The following is a 19,057-nucleotide window of genomic DNA, read 5'->3' on the forward strand; positions in this document are numbered from 1 at the left end:
ACAAAATCAGTAAGTGGTATCTGACAGGTTTCCGCATATAAATTAAACCACACCTCAGGAGGATTATTCCTAGGAAGGAAATGAAAATTTTGAACAAAGGAATTTGTGAGGAGATGATACTGTTCACATTAAGCTGCGATGAAGTCGGTGAGGCCGGCATTAGCAGCATATTGTGCAAACTCCTGAAGGATTTCGGCCCCTTCCATGAACGGGTTATGCGGCCATTCGCACGGTCGTACCTCCGCCATTCTCCGGGTATGGAGATCACTGTCAGATGACTCCTCAATCACTCCCTTGGAGTTCTTCTTGGAAGCAAACTTCCTAAAGATACTCATGTGTTTCCTATGAACAAAATTCTGAAATTTTTAGTCCACAAAATTTTCTCAACAAAACTTTACAAGATTGATAGCAACTACTCATGGGTATGCATAGAGGCCATAGCAAGCATTCAAACTACTTAGAACTCTAAGAATTCAACATGCAAGCTCATCTACAACAGCACCAAGAGTAACTAATTATTCCAAATATAAACCATTAAAGCAAAAACTAATTGGACCAACGGAGGAGTCACATACCAAGCAACAATCCCCCAAAACAGTTTCAGAAACAGAGCTTCAGGCAAAGAGATCGAAATCTGCGGGTTTGAGAGCAAGAACACGAGAGAGAGATCAATGGTGATTTTTTTTTCTGGAGGTAGGTGGTGATGTGGGTTGAAGAGATAAGTGAGGGGGGGCACGTGGGGACCACAACCCACCAGGGCGCGCCTGGGGGTCTTGGCGCGCCCAGGTGGGTTGTACCCACCTGGTGCACCTTCCTCTGATGTTATTTGCACCAAAAATTCTTAAATATTCAGAAAAAAATCGTATTAAATTTTTAGAGCATTCTGAGAACTTTTATTTTTGGGTCATTTTTTTATTGCACGGGTAATTTAGAAAACAGACAAAACATGGCATCTTAATTTATTTAACTAATAAAAAGAGAAAACAAAAGGTAGGGACAGAAGGTAGTGCTCACTAAATTCATCAATTTCATACCTCTCAAAAATGATCCATTAATAAGGTTGATCAAGTCTTATTAACAACCACTTCGATTAGCATGAAACCGAAGAACTTCCGTAAATCACTAAGTTACCTCAACGGGGATATGAATGTCCCCAACAATAAGCATTTCATATTCTTTTTAACAGAAGGCAGAGGCAGTTGAAAACTTCCAATAGTGATTGTCGGAGATTTTTCAATAACATTAATACCATTCACTTGGAACTGTTTCTTTGGAAAGTGCACCGTATGCTCATTACCATTGATATGAAAAGTGACCTTGCTTTTATTGCAATCAATAACAGCCCCTGCAGTATTCAAGAAGGGTCTACCAAGGAAAATCGACATGTTGTCGTCCTCGGGCATCTCAAGTATAACAAAGTCAGTCAAATAGTAACATTAGCAACAACAACGGGCACATCCTCACAAATACAGATAGGTGTGGCAGTTGATTTGTCAGCCATTTGCAAAGATATTTCAGTAGGTGTGAGTTTATTAAAATCAAGTCTTTTATATAAAGAGAAAGGCATAACACTAACACCAGCTCCCAAATCACGTAAAGGAGTTTTCACATAATTTCTTTTGATGGAGAAGGTATAGTTGGTATTCCGGGTTCTCCAAGTTTTTTAGGTACTCCATCTTTAAAAGTATAATTAGCAAGCATGGTGGAGATTTCAGCTTCCGGTATTTTTCTCTTATTGGTGATGATGTCTTTCATGTACTTTGCATAAGGAGGCATTTTTAAGATATCAATCAAGCGAGTATGCAAAAAGACTGGCCTCAGCATTTCAGCAAAGCGTTCAAATTCTTCATCATCTTTCTTTTTAGTTTACTTGGGTGGAAAGGGCATAGGTTTTTGAACCCATGGTTCTCTTTCCTTACCGTGTTTTCTAGCAACAAAGTCCCTTTTATCATATCTTTTATTCTTGGGTTGTGGGTTATCAAGATCAACTGCTGGTTCTATCTCAACATCATTGTTTGGTTCTTTATTATTTATTTGAGTATCTTCATGAACCTCATCATTATCTCTTTCATTATTAGAAGGTGAGTGTTCACTACCAGATTGAGTTTCAGCATCAGAGATAGAAACTTCGTTATCATTATCAGGAGGTTTTTCTACTTCAGGTTCACTAGAGGCATGCAAAGTCCTATCATTTTTCTTCTTCTTTTTCTTTTTAGACGGACTACGTGCATCAGTGTTAACCCTTTGAGAGTCGTGTTCAATTCTTTTTGGGTGTCCCTCAGGATAAAGTGGTTCCTGAGTCATCCTACCTCCTCTAGTCATTACTCTAACAACATGATCATTGATATTATTATTCATTTTATCTAACAACTCTTTTTGAGATTTAGCAACTTGTTCTAACTGAGTTTGAACCATAGAAGCATGCTTCCCCACTCCTCTAACATCATTTGAGATTCTAAATAACAAGTCACTCAAGCGAGCAATCATATCAGAATTGTATTTCAATTGTTTCATAACATTTGCATTGAAGTGATCTTGCTTTCTAATGTAATTTCCAAACTCATAAAGGCATTGGCTATGGTGCATATTGTGAGGATTATCATTGTCGTTGAATTTCATTAGAGAATTTACCTCTACCACCTTAGGTGGTGGTGGTGTATCAAGCCCATGTATTTCTTCAGTAGGAGGTAATCTTTTCTACATCCTCAGCATTAATACCTTTTTCTCTCATAGATCTTTTTGCCTCTTGCATATCTTCAGGACTGAGATATAAGATACCTCTCTTCTTTGTAGTGGGTTTAAACGGTGGTTCAGGAGGAGTCCAATCATCATAATTTTTCAATATGTTATTCAATAATTCTTCAGCTTGCCCATTAGTTTGTTCCCTGAAAACACAACCAGCACAACTATCTAGGAAATCCCTAGAAGCATCAGTTAGTCCATTATAGAAGATATCAAGTATTTCATTTTTCTTAAGTGGATGATCAGGCAAAGCGTTAAGAAATTGGAGAAGCCTCCCCCAAGCTTGTGGGAGACTCTCTTCTTCAATTTGCACAAAGTTAAATATTTCCTGTAAGGCAGCTTGTTTCTTATGAGCAGGGAAATATTTTTCAGAGAAGTAATAAATCATGTCCTGGGGACTACGCACACAACCAGGAGCAAGAGTATTGTACCAAGCTTTAGCATCACCCTTTAATGAGAACAAAAATAATTTGAGAATATAATAATAGCGAATTTTCTCATCATGAGCAAAAAGGGTGGCTATGTCATTCAACTTAGTAAGATGTGCCACAACAGTTTCAGTTTCATAACCATGGAAAGGATCAGATTCAACCAAAGTAACTAACTCTGGGTCGACAGAGAATTCATAATCCTTATCATCAACGAAGATAGGTGAAGTAGCAAACTTAGGATCACATTTCATTCTAGCATTCAAAGATTTTTCTTTATACTTGCATAATAATTTCTCTAGATCATCTCTATCCTTACAAGCAAGAATATCTCTAGTTGCCTCCTCACCCATAACATAACCTTCCGGTACCTTTGGCAATTCATATCTAGGAGGGCTAGTTCTAATAGGTGTTTCAATATTTTCTGTTTCAAGTTCTTCATCAGTTCAACAATTTCATCAGTTTGAGCATTCTCAAAAGCTTTAGTTCTAGCAAGTTGTTCATCAAGAAATTCACCTAGTGGCACATTATCATCAAGCAAGGTACTAGCATCATCATAAATATCATTCATGGAAAAAGTAGCATCATTAATAACTTGCGACATATCAAGATTAATAGCATGATGTGGTGTTGCAAGTTTACTAATAAAAAAAGTTGAATCAAGTGCGGAGCTAGATGGCAGTTCCTTACCTCCCCTCGTCTTAGAGGGAAAAAATCTTAGTCTTAGCATCCTTCAGATTCTTCATAGTGACAATTTGATAATAATCCCAAGTGACTCAACAAATATAGCTATGCTCCCCGGCAACGGCGTCGGAAAAAGGTCTTGATAACCCACAAGTATAGGGGATCACAATAGTTTTCGAGGGTAGAATATTCAACCCAAATTTATAGATTCGACACAAGGAGAGCCAAAGCATATTTGTAAGTATTAGCAGTTGAGTTGTCAATTCAACCACACCTGGAGAATTAATTATCTACAACAAAGTGATCAGTAGCAAAGTAGTATGATAGTTTTGATAGTAGTAGCAACAGAAATAGTAACGCTAACAGTGATAGCAATGATTTTGTAGCAAGTGCAACAGTAACAATAGCAGCAGTAACTTAGCAAGAACAATATGTAGGAAAATCGTAGGCATCGGATCGGCGATTTGTTGGATGATATTCATCATGTGACAGTTACAACCTAGGGCGATGCAACACTAGCTCCAATTCGTAAATATAATGTAGGCATGTATTCCGTAAATAGTCATACGTGCTTATAGAAAGAACTTGCATGACATCTTTTGTCCTATCCTCCCGTGGCAGCGGGGTCCTATTGGAAACTAAGGGATATTAAGGCCTCCTTTTAATAGAGAACCGGAACAAAGCATTAACAGACGGTGAATACATGAACTCCTCAAACTACGGTCATCACCGGAAAGTGTCCCGACTATTGTCACTTCGGGGTTGCCGGATCATAACACGTAGTAGGTGACTATAACTTGCAAGATGGGATCTAGAACATAGATATAATGGTGATAACATAAACGGTTCAGATCTGAAATCATGGCACCCGGGCCCAAAGTGACAAGCATTAAGCATGGCAAAATAATAGCAACATCAATCTCAGAACATAATGGATACTAGGGATCAAGCCCTAACAAAACTAACTCGATCACATGATGAATCTCATCCAACTCCTCACCGACCAGCGAGCTTACGAAGGAATTACTCACTCCCGGTGGGGAGCATCATGGAATTGGTGATGGAGAAGGGTTGGTGATGACGAAGATCGAAGATCCCCCTCTTCGGAGCCCCAAATGGACTCTAGATCTGGCCTCCCGATGAAGAACAGGAGGCGGCGGCGGCTCCGTCTCGTGGAACGCGATAATTCTTTCTCCCTGATTTTTTTCCTGGAAATATGTGATTTTATAGCGTCGGTTTCAGGGTCTGCGGGGCTACCAGGTGGGAACAACCCACCTGGGCGCGCCTGGAGGGGGTGGCGCACCCTGGTGGGTTGTGCCCACCCAGGTGCCCCCCTTCGGTGGTTCTTAGCTCCAGAAATTATCTTTACTCATATAAAAATTCCTCACAAAGTTTCATTCCAATCCGAGAACTTTTATTTCTCCATAAAAAACAACACCAGGGTAGTTCTACTGAAAACAGCGTCAGTCCGGGTTAGTTTCATTCAAATTATGCAAATTAGAGTCCAAAACAAGAGGAAAAGCGTTAGAAAAAGTAGATACGACGAAGGCATATCAGCGAGGGGTGGGCCAGGTGGTGGGGAAAGGCAGGAAGAGTTGTAATGCGATGCGTGGCAACAAGTTGGGATGGAGCATGACAATGCGCGAGTGGGTTATGCATGCGATGAATTGATACAACGGAGGGGAATGAACAAACAAAGGGAGTGGAGGCGATCTACCTCTTGGATATCTTTTGCCATCAGAAAAGGGCATGTGGCAGACACTTGTGACTTTTGAGCGAAATGCACAATTTCCACTTTGGGAAACGATTCCTGCCGGGCGACTGGCCGCAACTTTCGTCGGTAGCTCCTGTGTTGTTGGATCTATTGGAATCTTGCGTCTCACAACCTTGCATCTAGAACATACTAGTGGACCCAGCACCGCTCTTTCTCTAACTTTATATCTTCCTCCCCACAAAGACCACTTCTAATAACTCTGCGTCTTCCCCTTTCCCCTCTCTCCCCATATCAAGCGTCACCCGCTCACCTCCTGCTCCCTGCATCCCGCGCAACTCTGCAAAGTGGGGGCACGCACAGACGTGAGACCAGCTGTGCTTGTGCGTGCTCCCCCAGCCATGCCGCGAGAACGACAACGTCGACGAGCGCAAGGCTGGGACTACGAGATGCCCTATTGATGCGACAAGAGCTACCCCAGCGACGATGCTGCAACCGGGGGTTGTCACATCTACGAGAGGCGTCGGCCAGCGATGCGTACGGCAGCGGATGGTGCTACAAGAAGAGATGACTAGCGGCGATGGGATGTGGATTTGAACTGCGTCGCTTTGTTATGACGGGCGTCAAGCAATGCTACGACCATGGTGCGGCGGCGCTACGAGGTCGACATCGGTGCAGGAGACAACGTCCACCCAACGTTGTAACTGCGGTGATGCATGCTGGAACCGGCCGCCAAGGATGTTGCAACTGTGGCAACGACAGGCTGGGACCATGCATCGGCGATGTTGGGACCGGTAATTGGCGATGGTGGGATCTCGTTTGCCGATGTTGCGATCATAAGCTACGAGCGAACGGCCAAGATGCCGTAACTAGCGAGAGCACATGCTGGAAGCCGCGATGCCCGTCGTCGTCAATGCTGTAACCGACAACACAAAAAGCTGGAACCAGCCACGACAATTGTTGCGACAGGCGCGAGAGAGGGTTTGCATTGTCAGCGCGGATTTTGATGGAACCGACAACACAAAAAATTGTGACAAGGTAGAGAGGAAGTGGCAACCAACGAGAGCGGGGTTGCGAGCCGTGATGCGGCGGAGCGGCCAATGCTACAACTGTTGATGGCCAATGCTTCGACAGCGAAGGCGAGGGTGGAGTGGCGATTTGTTGGAACGATGGGCGGCGGTGGCTACATCAGTAGGACCGCCGAGTGCTGCGATGGCCTCGCGCGCAAGCTACACACGATGACCACATGCTGCAATTGATGGTGGGAAGCTAGGGTGCGCTACAACGCTGGAGTTGTGTGTGTGTGTGGGGGGGGGGGGGGGCAATGTCGCTGACGAACGCGGCCTCGCGCCTCGCGAAGGAGCACCGGATGCGGGAGAAGCGCAACACACAATGACTAGCTGGGTCGGGGAGGGGGGGGGGGGGAGTTGGGATAGTTTTGTGTACATGTTGACCCAGCGTGAGGAAGGAGAAGAATCGGAGGCAATCTAACATTGCGGGATGTTTCAATCTGACGGTGGACACAGCGACCGATCTGGCATCTACCCGGTCGACCGGCATCGGCCTTCCCCTTTTTGGTGAGTGATGTAAGTTGGCAGGCTTGGGGAGCATGACCACCCGTTCGATCGAACGCGATTACTCGTAGCAAAAAGCAACGGGCAGAATTCGCTGAAACCGAAAACGCTCCACCGTTGCCCATAGGGCCACAGCTATGCCAGCCCAACGCGAGTCGCCTTCACACCGCGAGAGACGCGACGGTTGCACCACTGCTAAACCCCAAAATTCGAAATCTCCCAACCGTGCGAAAATACGAGACAGCCCCTGACCACCCGCACCGCTCCCAACGGTCGGACCAATCCGGCCGTCCAGGCGCACCCGGCGCTCGGGCATACCCGTCGAGATTCGAATCCCCTCCCTGCCCTGGCCGCACCGCAGACCTAGGAGGGCAGAACCGTCCGACGAAGAAGTCTCTCTCACCTTATATCTTGGCCGAATCCCCAACGCCGCATTCGAAAACCTTCCTCGCGAAACACCAGCCCCGCTCCTCACCCTCCCCCACCTCCCCTGGTCCCTCGCGAGAGCAGGTCCGGGTCGCGTCTCCGGCGGCGGAGAAGCAAGGGCGGCGGAGATGTCGGTCAGCAACATAGGGATGATGGACGGCGCCTACTTCGTCGGGCGGAACGAGATCCTCGCCTGGATCAACACCACGCTGCAGCTCGGCCTCGCCAAGGTCGAGGAGGTACGCACGGATCTCCCCCCTCCCCTCTCCGCCTCGTCTTCCAATGGCCTGTTCTTCCCCCGATCCGTGCGGTTTTGCTGGATCTGCGGGTGCGATTTGTGTTCGATTCGTTGCGTTTCGGGATGCTCACACGGCGCGCGGCCGGAATTCTCGTGTGTGTGCAGGCGGCGTCGGGCGCGGTGGCGTGCCAGCTCATGGACGCGGCGCACCCCGGGGCGGTGCCCATGCACAAGGTCAACTTCGACGCCAAGAACGAGTACGACATGATCCAGAACTACAAGGTCCTGCAGGATGTGTTCAACAAGCTAAAGATCACCAAGGTGCGCTCCCATTTCTTCTCCCCCCTCGTGAGCGAATTTATGTGGCGTTAGTTGTATTGCTCATGCCGCCAGATTACTCCGCACACGAGGATGCACTAAGAATTTGTAGGTTATCAGTTCATTGTGGAGTTGTGGTCACCAGAATTCTATATACAGACACTGAGCCATGAGTTAGGCAATTGGCTAGTAATTTGATGGGTATATGTAGTTTTGTGGATTGTGAAAGTGAACGGTCGAGACATCACATTTTTAGGCTCTTCAAAATACGGATCTGAATAGAAGGTTCCCTAAATAAATAGTGTTTTTTGTTGTGTGGAGAATTGCTATATGTTGTCAGAACCGCGTGAAAACTGAAATTCAGTCCTTTTTAACTTAGAAACACATGAGCAGTCTGGATTAAAAATATATATCTGAATATGCAAACTGTGTACAACCTACATAAATGGTGTTTGTCATCAGAACTGTGTGAAAACTGAAATTCAACCCTTTTGAGCAATCTGGATTACCATTGAGCATATCCTTACTTCTTGTTATTCCATAGGGGGGCTGTTAATGAACATTATGATATTTTGTCACTGTCGCAGCATATTGAAGTCAATAAGCTCATCAAAGGAAGGCCCCTAGACAACCTGGAGTTCATGCAGTGGATGAAAAGATACTGTGATTCTGTTAATGGTGGATTCATGACCAGGTAGCCAACCCCATTCTTTCTGTAACATATATGACCAGTAGTGTTACCAATTGTGCTTATCATATCTCATGAAAATCCTCTGAACACGCAGCTACAATGCTTCCGAGAGAAGAGAAAGCAGCAAGGGTGGGAAAGACACCAACAGAAGGACATCAGGGACTTCCCAGGCGCCTGCCAAGTCTGCATCTGCCACCCACAAAGCTCAGCCTCCGTCGCATGCTGCTAAGCGAGCCAACGGGCATGCTTCAAATGCTCCACAGCGGTGTGCAAGGCCGCCTCCAGCTGCAGCACCAGCTTATGATGCACAGGTGAGAGTGACTTGGCATGAACGCTGAGCATAACTTTCTTGCTGTCTCTCGGCATTGCACAAGTCCTGTATTCTGACAATGATGCTTTGCAGATGACCGAGCTGAAACTCCTTGTTGATAGCGCCGAGAAAGAGAGAGATTTCTATTTCTCTAAGCTGCGGGACGTTGAGATCTTGTGCCAGAGCCCCGAGGTTGAGCATTTACCGGTAAGTAGCAGAAATGCTTGTAGACATCATGCTTGTAGAGTACAACAGCAGGTGTCTGAACGTCTAAACATCATGCTTGTAGAGTACAACAGCAGGTGTCTGAACCTTGATCTATGTATTTGAAAGGGCAATGTTGACGATGAAATCTTTATCTTGTGTGCAGATTGTGAAGGCCATCCAGAAGATACTCTATGCTTCGGAGGACGACCCCTCGACGGTGGCGGAAGCCCAGGCAGAGATGGTGGCGCAGCAGAACCAGATGCAGCAGCAGCCAATGCTGAGCCCGATCCTGGAGGCGTCTGAGGCCCCAAGCATCACCCCCAAGGATTCTTCCGAGGAGAGCTTGAGGCAGGAAGCAGCGGCAGCACACAAGAGGAAGAGCATCTCGGACCTGGAGGAGTTCGAGATGGGGTCGAGCTCCAGGATGAGGCTCTCGGACGTCTCGGACGTGCAGCTGTGCGGCTCACCGTTGATGAGCTTCACCTGAAAGAAAGGAGGGACCGAATTGCAGGGGCTGAGTTGTTGTCATTACCGGTTATGACTTGTGGGTTTATCTTGTGTTGTTTCGTTCGTTGTTTGGTGTTATAATGTGTGTGCTCTTGTGGAGCTGGAGTTGAACCTGCCTTTGACTGTGATTGATCTGCCACAGCATTTGTGGCCTTCTGCAACATGTTATTATTGAATAGCCTCTTTTATGTAGTCACTGGTGTTCCTTGCTCTGCCTCTTTTATTGCAGGACGGTCTGTTTTCGACTCCAAAAAGGTTGCTGCGCTGTGACTTTTTTGTTAGCGGGTATCCCTGGAATACAAATTCTGTGCTGGCGCCTGAATCCTCTTCATCTTTCCCTGTCCGCCGTCGTTGCATTCTCTCCGCTGGCATCATCGAGCTCGACCAACCTGCCATTATACTCCCTCCGTTCACGATTGAGTCATCTATTTTGGAACGGAGGAATTACTGTGCTGGCAATAATTTTTCTTTGAATTTAGTGTTTTGGTGGCCCGGTGATTTTTTTGGAGGTGGGTCGTGCTAATGAAGATTATCTGGTGGCAAAAGGGATATTGCCAATGCACTCTAATTAATAAAAGAAGCTCAATGCGGATGCAAAGGGAACAAGTTGTTGAAGTATCTGGGAAGATTTACCTGAGGATTCAGGTTGCATTTTGATTCTCTTCTGCACTGGCGTCTCTCAGTTATCTACTTATCTGTTTATATTACTGTCGTTTTCACCATTAAGACTCTCTTTTGTATTAACATTACTTACTGAATTATGTGTTCACAATACATTTCATATTATATAACCATCGAGACTATGTACAGGAGAAGACACTGAGCCTGCAAATACAGACATAGAATGCTCCACATCTAGGGATTCAGGTCACACTTTGATTCTCTTCTGCATTAACATTACTTCTGAATTATGTGTTCGCAATACATTCTCTATTAGAGTTTATTAATGATGTTTTCACTGTTGACATGTATACAGGAGAAGACACCGAGGACATTCCTTATGAAAATGAATCTTCTTTTGAGCTAGATAATAGTCACACACCTTCAAGGCCTCATTATGTCTTATATCAGGGAAGTGCTCACTACGCTTCTCCAGGAGGTTCGAGCTGAAACTCCTGTGCTGCTGTATGTTTTACTGTTCTTTTTTGTCAAGGTTGGCAGTTATAACGTTTAAATGCTTAATTTTTAGATTTATGTATGAACCTTTTAATCCATTGAATATTTGGCGTAATCGTGCTTTTATATTGATAGCGTGATTAGAAGAGAGTAGAAATGCCCACATCAATATGAAGAGAAGGAAAGTGTGAGTCACTGATAGTTATCGAGTTCAGTAAGATGAAGACAGTTCTATTTGTAATGTTGGCACTTTGTTAGAACTAGCATCACATTTCCCTGATAGCATATATTGTCTTTTGCACTGATTTACAATCAAAACATTCACAAATAAGCTTGAATCCTTATCAGAAACATCACTACAGAAATATTTTTATCTTCAGATTAGCTCCTGGTCCTTGAATCTGGTTACCTTGGCATTGTCTCTGTCATGCTTGAACACAAGGTACAAAGGGCTGTAGAATAGGACACAGATGCCAAAAGGAAGGATCATCATGGTTAGCAGCCCTCTCGACAGCGCATACGCCCCTTGTGCTGATCCGTTGGCGATGTTTACGGTCTTGGCGTCGTAGCCATATATCTTCTCAGTGACCAAGCCAACAGCAGGAGCGGCCAATGAGGCGAATGAGCCCTCAAAAGCCCGGTCGAAGGCATAGATCATGGTGCGGTGCTTGGGAGGGACTACCTCCGCGAACATAGGGTTGTTTGCCGAAGTAGCACACCAGCTGATGGTGATACCCATGAGGAATAGTGTGATGGCGTAGGCAAGCCAGTAGTCGGTTGACTGAGGAATGACCGTAAGGAGGATCCATGAGAAAGGAATGCCCATGAAGGCGCTAAACTGAGCGCACATGATGCGTGCAGAATCAGGATAGTGTCGTGACAGGCGGTCTGCTAGTACACCACCAAGGAGAGCTCCACTGGCGCACCCAATGGCGAATAGGCTGTTCAATGCTGCAGAACTCCTATTGTCAAAACCTAAGAGGAGTCCAAACATGGAGCGTCAATATTCAACTTTCTTTTAGAGAATTTAATGTAGGAGCTTATCAGCTTGTTTGCCTTACCAATGAGTTCAAACCACATGGTGAAGAAAACTATGGCAGTCCAGGGCAATGAGCCAATTATCCCCTGCAACACAATGATCTGAAATGTCTTCACTTTCATAACACTCTTCATTGCTACCCAAGAATCCATCCAGATAGAGGTCGGAGGAAGAGCATCTTTTCTGGACAGATGTGACCTGGGAAAAGAGGAGACTACCAATATTTATGTTTATTCATCTCTTCGCTAGCTTTGGCTCAATTACTACACACTTTAGTTAGAACAAGAAGAAATCTACTCCCTCTGTCCCATAATATTGTGGGATAGAGGGAGTATCCTGTAAATCAAAGCATCCCTAATGCAGTCACATTTCAAGTTAACAAGCTTCAGTGACCAAGGAAATCTTTTGGTTTTTTATCTGCAGTTACAAACGGGAAGGGACAAAGTAATGAAACAAGAGATATGCATCTTTAGAATCAACCTCATCACATATTATTCACTGCAGAACAAATCTTACAACTCAAATTTATATTCCTGCAAGTAAATAGAAAATCATGATGCATCTTATCTGGCAGAATCATAGCATCTATATGATCACCAAATCACTGCACACAACACACAAAGGTCTCTCTCTCTGTAAGGGTGTTCTTTAGACTCGTTTTAGCAGGACTCGGGTACTAGTTCTGATTAATGAAGCCTCGCAGCATGACAAGATAAAATAAATTAAACAAACACACAATTTAAAAATTAATAAGGGGAAATACCTCTCGTAGTCGTCATCATCAAGAAGATGATTTCCAGGGATTCTTCTTGGATCAGTAGAATACAAGTACACAAGAATTCCAATTATGAAGCTGACAAGCGCAACCATAATAAAAGCAAGACGCCACCCGGGCAATCCCCAGTAGTCCTTCCCAGCCATGAGTGTTGCCACAATACTACCACCTATACCTCCTACTGCACCGATGAGGCTTAACAAACCAAACCCAGCTCCGCGCGTACCATCTTTGTAGCTATCCGCTATGAACGACTGAAGTGCTGGTATTACAATGGCAAGTCCAAGGCCGTTTATAGCTCTCCAGAATGCAACCTGCTGAAAATGCTGGCTAACACCAACAGCCCCTGTTGATAAGGCCCAGAAGACAGTTCCTATTGCAAGCACTGCTGGGCGATCATAGTGAAGAGCAAGGATGCCGGCCAAGGGTGATGCTATCGACTTAAGAAAGTTCATTACAAAATTAAGGTATCCCAGGTCAGTGGGACCAGCATTGAAGGCTGCACCGACTTCCTTGTAAACTGCTGGAAGAAGATTCTCATCAGCACGCTCCATAATAGAAGCCAGATTGATGAGGATGAGAGAAACAGAGAAACCAAATATCTTCTTCACTCTGCCAATAAGGAAAGTGTGTAAATTGTTTATGCTGTAGAATGCAACTATGTAAGGAAAGTTCCCCACCACGGTCCAGTAAATTACGCGAAATATTCTATTACACTCATGCCGGTACGTGATGAAAGTATACACTATTACACCTTAGTTGTCGAACACGATTGTGATTAAAAAAATTCCTCTTTTGGTAATCTTCCTTTCATTTCAACTAATATACTACTATTATCCTTTCCCATTGTGTAGTGCCTGATTACAGCTCCAAATTTTGGGATCATGGAATGTGAGGAATAAAAGAAGTCTTCTGAGATAACTGCACAACTCAAATTTCCTTCAGTGTTTAATATTTGTGCGCCTCAAATTTCTCACAGACTTCATTTAGATCAACTGTACTGCATACCAAACCTCACGCCGTTTCGCATTTGAACTGAAGATAGAGGAGGAGTCGACGACAAGCTTCTATTCCTTCACAGAAAGGCAAAACATAGGCATAACATGACAGTTTGAGATCTCCAACACACATGGACCAGTTTGTCATGAAAACTGGTGGTTTGATCTGGCTCTAGATGATTTTGAAAATAAATTGGTAGAGAAAACTAGTCTAAATCATTAGTATGCTGCTCAATATTCATTGTTCAATTTATTTTACATGATATAACTCAAAATATTTAACAAATGATCAAGCAATCTGTTCTAACTCTTCCACCAAAATAGCTGAAGTAGTTGTAACTAATGATGATTAACTGGGTCATACTAGGTGGGTCTTCAGTCTGTTAATTGGGTAATATTAGCGGTGAGTTGACTAATTAGCACAGTAATAAATTTAGAACCGATTATAAGTCTGTGTGGCATTTATTACCACTATTGTGGAAAATGAAGAAGAAGCCTCTAGTCGGCGCCTTGCCAAATCAAATCATGATTTTCTAGCAAATGACCGATGTGCTGGCTAATCAACATGTTTGTTCAACAGTTTAATTACTCATTCAATGATAATGGGGTTAATGGGAAAGAACCTCCCATGTGAGCTAATATGCTAATCCCTTGACACTAACCAAGTATGCAACCTGAAATGAACATGATGGTTACAGACCTACATACAAGAAAAGATTGAACTAAGATCACAACTTTCTTGAGGAATGCAACACCTTCGTATGGATATAGCCATGAGATTCTTGCAACTGACAAATCCTGGACAGGGGGAAAATGGAGCAATGGAAATCAGAAGACTACTGTTCGCATCTTCTCCATTGATGAGAACAATGAGGGTATCCACGCAACACCCATTATAAGCCAAGGTGACGACGTCTTCCCTTCCGACTTCTCCTTTGGCCCGCTAGTTCAGTGTGAGCAAGCCGGTAGTGTGGTGGACGACGAGTTTGGCGGCAGGCATTGCGGATGCATTCTCTCCAAGTGGAAACCCATGATCTGCCTTTGGGGCTTGATCAGGCAGCGTCGACGTGCGTACATCGTTACCTTGTTGAAGGTGTTTGTTCAAAGATCTGCTTCGGGGCGATAGCCCTTGGTCTCACATCTGGTTGGATGAGCCAACATTAGCGTGCGAGCGGCGGTTCCTTCTTGAAAGCATTTTCTTGGAACGTTGCGCACTTTGCCTCTACTAATATATCGCTTTAGCTTTGGTGGCAGGTTTTGGGGATGCTGCGGGAGGCATGTCTTTGTGGATGGCCTCGAGTACTTTATTTTTACTATTTTATTATGTCGATTTGTTCGGCATTATCATTAATTAATAATATACAGTTGTGTGAATCAATCGGTGCAGAGGCCGATGGTTTATCCTACTTTTCAGGGAAAAAACATGATGGCCTGCTGATGCTCTGGGCATATCATTAACTCAAGGTCAAGCTAAAGTGCGGAGCACATCATTAACACATTGTTTCTATCCAAAACTGCGCTAGTGGTAGAAGGGAAAAGATAGTGTGCTGCGCGAAATGTCAACGCCAAGTGCACTAGTGCTCCATGTTGATACCGCCAGGTTCCACGACGCTGAGGGTGAGGACCCGACCTCGGAGATCCCCTTGTGCTGTGCTTAAGAAAAAAAGGTGAAGGGGAACGGAGGCTGACTTGTGCAAATCTGTTCTTGTCCGATTGTCTCCAAATTACAGTGATGATTCTGCAGCTATTTTTTGGCCCAACATCGACACTGCAATACCCGCATTACCAATCCATGAATCTGAAATCGAAGCGACACGCCCACCTTTCAGTGGACCTGGCATTCTTATTCTTATTCTTTATTTATTCAAAGGACTCCAAGATTCCTCGTTCTAAGTACTAGCTCGTATATTCAAGGTGGCAAAAAAAAAAGCTTTCTAAGCCTCGTCCAGCCATCACCATGAATTCCATGGCCGCGGCTCTAGTGAGAACTTCCAGCGAATTCACATATAAATTTGCTTGCAGCGATTTCGTCACAAGAACCGGCGAAAAAAAGCCCGGAGGAAGAAGAAGAGCTGAGGAAATGGATAGGTCACCTCGTGTTGGAGGATGGGGTGAGAGGGGAGCTGGGGGAAGAGCGAGCTCTGTGCCTCATCATGGCCGTCGATTCGGGCGCCGCCGCCGGATCTCTGCCGCGGCGAGCAGCACGGTCGCACCGCCCTTCTCTTGCGGCGTTCCTTCTTTCCCACTGCGCTCCCCGCTGCTTCCCGGTGGCCGGTGCTGGTCACTTGAACTGAATCGAGTGAGGCAGAAGCAGGATGGGTAAGCGGGGGTGAGGATGGATGGATGAGTGACGCAACGCCGCACGCACACGGGAGGGAGGGAGAGACCACAAGCGGCAAGGTGGTGAACAGATTTTGTCGTGCTTTCTTGCACTACTTTGCTTTTACTGTTACTACTTGAATGCCCTACTTAATACTCTCATCCGTCCCAAAATAAATGTCACTGATTTAGTATAAATTAGTATAAAATTGTGCTGAATTATTTATTTCGGAACGAAGGGAATACTATGAATCAATAAAATTATACAAAGACATTGATAAGAAGATATCATCGTAATTCACCAGCATGTGCTTAGGAATATAATATTGCATAAATTACAAACATGGGCCATCTCATGCCAGTCAAGCCGCACACATAAACATAATGCACACATAAATTCACGTTAAAAATGTAGAAAAAAAATCATCATATAGTATTTCTATAAAATTATGATTCCTCTTCAACTTGAAATATGCTTTAACATCATATATGAAAGCAAAAAAAAAGAAAAGCTAATTATCACTTACTAAGCTATATATCGCTTAGCAACCTGCTTGGCTACTACACAATTGATTCCACTACACAAATTGCAAATATAGACATACTGCAAAACAATAATAACAATGCACCTCTCTTTTCGGAGCACACCTAGCCACTTCTTTCCCTTTTCTACAAGTTGGAGGATGTGATGATGCCACTGTCACGTCTATATTCTGGCCACGAACCGGTCTTTCCCACTGTCGCCCCCCTTGCCTCCTCTCAATGCCTCCCTGTTTGTCCTCATGATGACCCTGCTATCACCCTTCTTACCTCCTGTCACCACCTCCCTTCTTGTCCTCATGCTGACCTTTCTCTAACAACATCTCCGCCCACCATTGCCCCTACCACCATCTAGCTGAGGGAGTCCCGGATTAGGGGGTCCTCAGACAGCCGGACTATATACTTTAGCCGGACTGTTGGACTATGAAGACACAAGATTGAAGACTCCGTCCCGTGTCCGGATGGGACTCTCCTTGGCGTGGAAGGCAAGCTTGGCAATACGGATATGTAGATCTCCTCCATTGTAACCGACTCTGTGTAACCCTAGCCCCCTCCGGTGTCTATATAAACCGGAGGGTTTAGTCCGTAGAAGAACAACAATCATGCCATAGGCTAGCTTCTAGGGTTTAGCCTCTACGATCTCGTGGTAGATCAACTCTTGTAATACTCATATCATCAAGATCAATCAAGTAAGAAGTAGGGTATTACCTCCATCGAGAGGGCCCGAACCTGGGTAAACATCGTGTCCCCCGCCTCCTGTTACCATCCGCCTTAGACGCACAGTTTGGGACCCCCTACCCGAGATCCGCCGGTTTTGACACCGACATTGGTGCTTTCATTGAGAGTTCCACTGTGCCGTCACCATAAGGCTTGATGGCTCCTCCGATCATCGACAACGATGTGATCCGGGGCGAGGTTTTCCTCCCCGGACAGATCTTCGTATTCGGCGGCTTCGTACTGCGGGCCAACTCGCTCGGCCATCTGGAGCAGATCGAAAGCTACGCCCCTGGCCATCAGGTCAGGTTTGGAAACTTGAACTATACTGCCGACATCCGCGGAGACTTGATCTTCGACGGATTCGAGCCCATGTCAGGTGCGCCGCACAGTCACGACGGGCATGATTTAGCTCTGCCGTCGGACAGTGTTTGGGAGATCACACCTGCAACTACTCCGGCCCTCAATCCGGAGCAAATTGCGCCGTCCAAGGACGGGTGGATGGACCCTGCCATGAAGGCCGCACACTCAGCGGCGATAGAGCCGAATGCTGACTTCACTTCCTATGAGACCCGTGTTGCCGGACACCTGGATTCGTCCCCGGCCACGGGCTCTGAGCCGCCTGCGTCTGTGCCTACCAAATCTGATTGGGCACCGATTATGGAGTTTTCCTCCGCGGATATCTTTCAGCACTCACCACTGGGCGACGTGCTAAACTCATTGAGGTCTCTCTTCTTGTCAGGAGACCCTTGGCCGAACTATGTCCGGCTAGAATGGGATGCGGACGACGAAGAAATTCGCTCCCCACCCACCACCCACTTAGTAGCCACTGTCGACGATTTAACCGACATGCTCGATTTCGGCTCCGAAGACATCGACGGTATGGACGACGATGCAGGAGACGAACAGGAACCACCGCCCACAGGGCGCTGGACTGCCACCTCATCATATGATATATACATGGTGGACACCCCCAAAGAAGGCGATGGCGATAAGACAACGGAGGATAATCCCTCCAAGAAGCAATCCAAGCACCGACGTCAGCGGCGCCGCTCTAAGTCCCGCCATAGCAAAAGCAGCGATACCGGCACAAGAGACAATAACGCTCCGGATAGCGCCAAAGACGACGACAGTCCCCTCCAGCCAGACCTCGAGCGGGAGGATGAACAAGCTAGCCCTCCGGAACAGGCAGCAGACGGAGAATTAGAGGATGACAATTACATGCCTCTCTCCGAAGACGAGGTGAGCCTCGGCGATACTAACGTGCCTGAGGATCCCGTCGAGCAGGAGCGCTTCAAGCGCCGGCTTATAGCCACAACAAACAGCCTGAAGAAAAAGCAACAACAGCTTCGAGCTGATCAAGATCTGCTAGCGGATAGATGGACCGAAGTCCTGGCGGCCGAGGAATACGAACTCGAGCGCCCAACCAAGAGTTACCCAAAGCGCAGGTTGCTACCCCAACTCGAGGAGGAAGCATTAAAACCTACATCACCAGCGTATGATGCGGCTGATCGGCCACCTCGTGGCCGAGACAGAGGGGCATATCAGCCCGAAGTCCAGCCCGCACCCCGCCACCATTCAAACAAAAATACCAAGGCCCGGGGCAACACGCGGGACCTGCGAGATGTATTGGAAAACAAAGCAGGACATACAAGATCGATCTACGGATCACGGGGTCGCGCCCCAACGCGTGACGATGATCGTCACGCCGGATACACTA

At 45.8% G+C, this 19,057-nt stretch overlaps 2 protein-coding genes across 3 annotated transcripts; one reads left to right on the forward strand and one right to left on the reverse strand.

Annotated features, from left to right (window-relative positions):
* The first annotated feature begins 7,563 nt into the window (after window positions 1–7,563).
* On the forward strand, window positions 7,564–10,046 carry LOC123181235 (microtubule-associated protein RP/EB family member 1C). The gene is made up of 6 exons (XM_044593493.1): window positions 7,564–7,804; window positions 7,969–8,124; window positions 8,709–8,815; window positions 8,907–9,123; window positions 9,216–9,329; window positions 9,493–10,046. The coding sequence occupies exons 1-6, from the start codon at window positions 7,694–7,696 to the stop codon at window positions 9,814–9,816; spliced, it is 1,029 nt and encodes a 342-aa protein (XP_044449428.1). The 5' UTR covers window positions 7,564–7,693; the 3' UTR covers window positions 9,817–10,046.
* A 1,138-nt stretch (window positions 10,047–11,184) lies between these two features.
* LOC123181236 (uncharacterized) lies at window positions 11,185–16,184 on the reverse strand. 2 transcript variants are annotated; one of them, XM_044593494.1, is made up of 4 exons: window positions 15,858–16,184; window positions 12,755–13,378; window positions 12,014–12,189; window positions 11,185–11,927 (listed from the first exon to the last, which is right to left on the reverse strand). In XM_044593494.1, exons 1-4 carry the CDS (start codon window positions 15,917–15,919, stop codon window positions 11,329–11,331), a joined length of 1,461 nt encoding a protein of 486 aa, XP_044449429.1. In that variant the 5' UTR covers window positions 15,920–16,184; the 3' UTR covers window positions 11,185–11,328. The 2 variants fall into 2 exon arrangements, with proteins under 2 accessions (XP_044449429.1, XP_044449430.1); XM_044593495.1 differs by having other exon boundaries at window positions 12,755–13,286; window positions 15,858–16,128.
* Between the last annotated feature and the right edge of the window lie 2,873 nt (window positions 16,185–19,057).

Source organism: Triticum aestivum, chromosome 1D (genome assembly GCF_018294505.1).
Source record: "Triticum aestivum cultivar Chinese Spring chromosome 1D, IWGSC CS RefSeq v2.1, whole genome shotgun sequence".
Lineage (NCBI taxonomy): Eukaryota > Viridiplantae > Streptophyta > Magnoliopsida > Poales > Poaceae > Triticum > Triticum aestivum.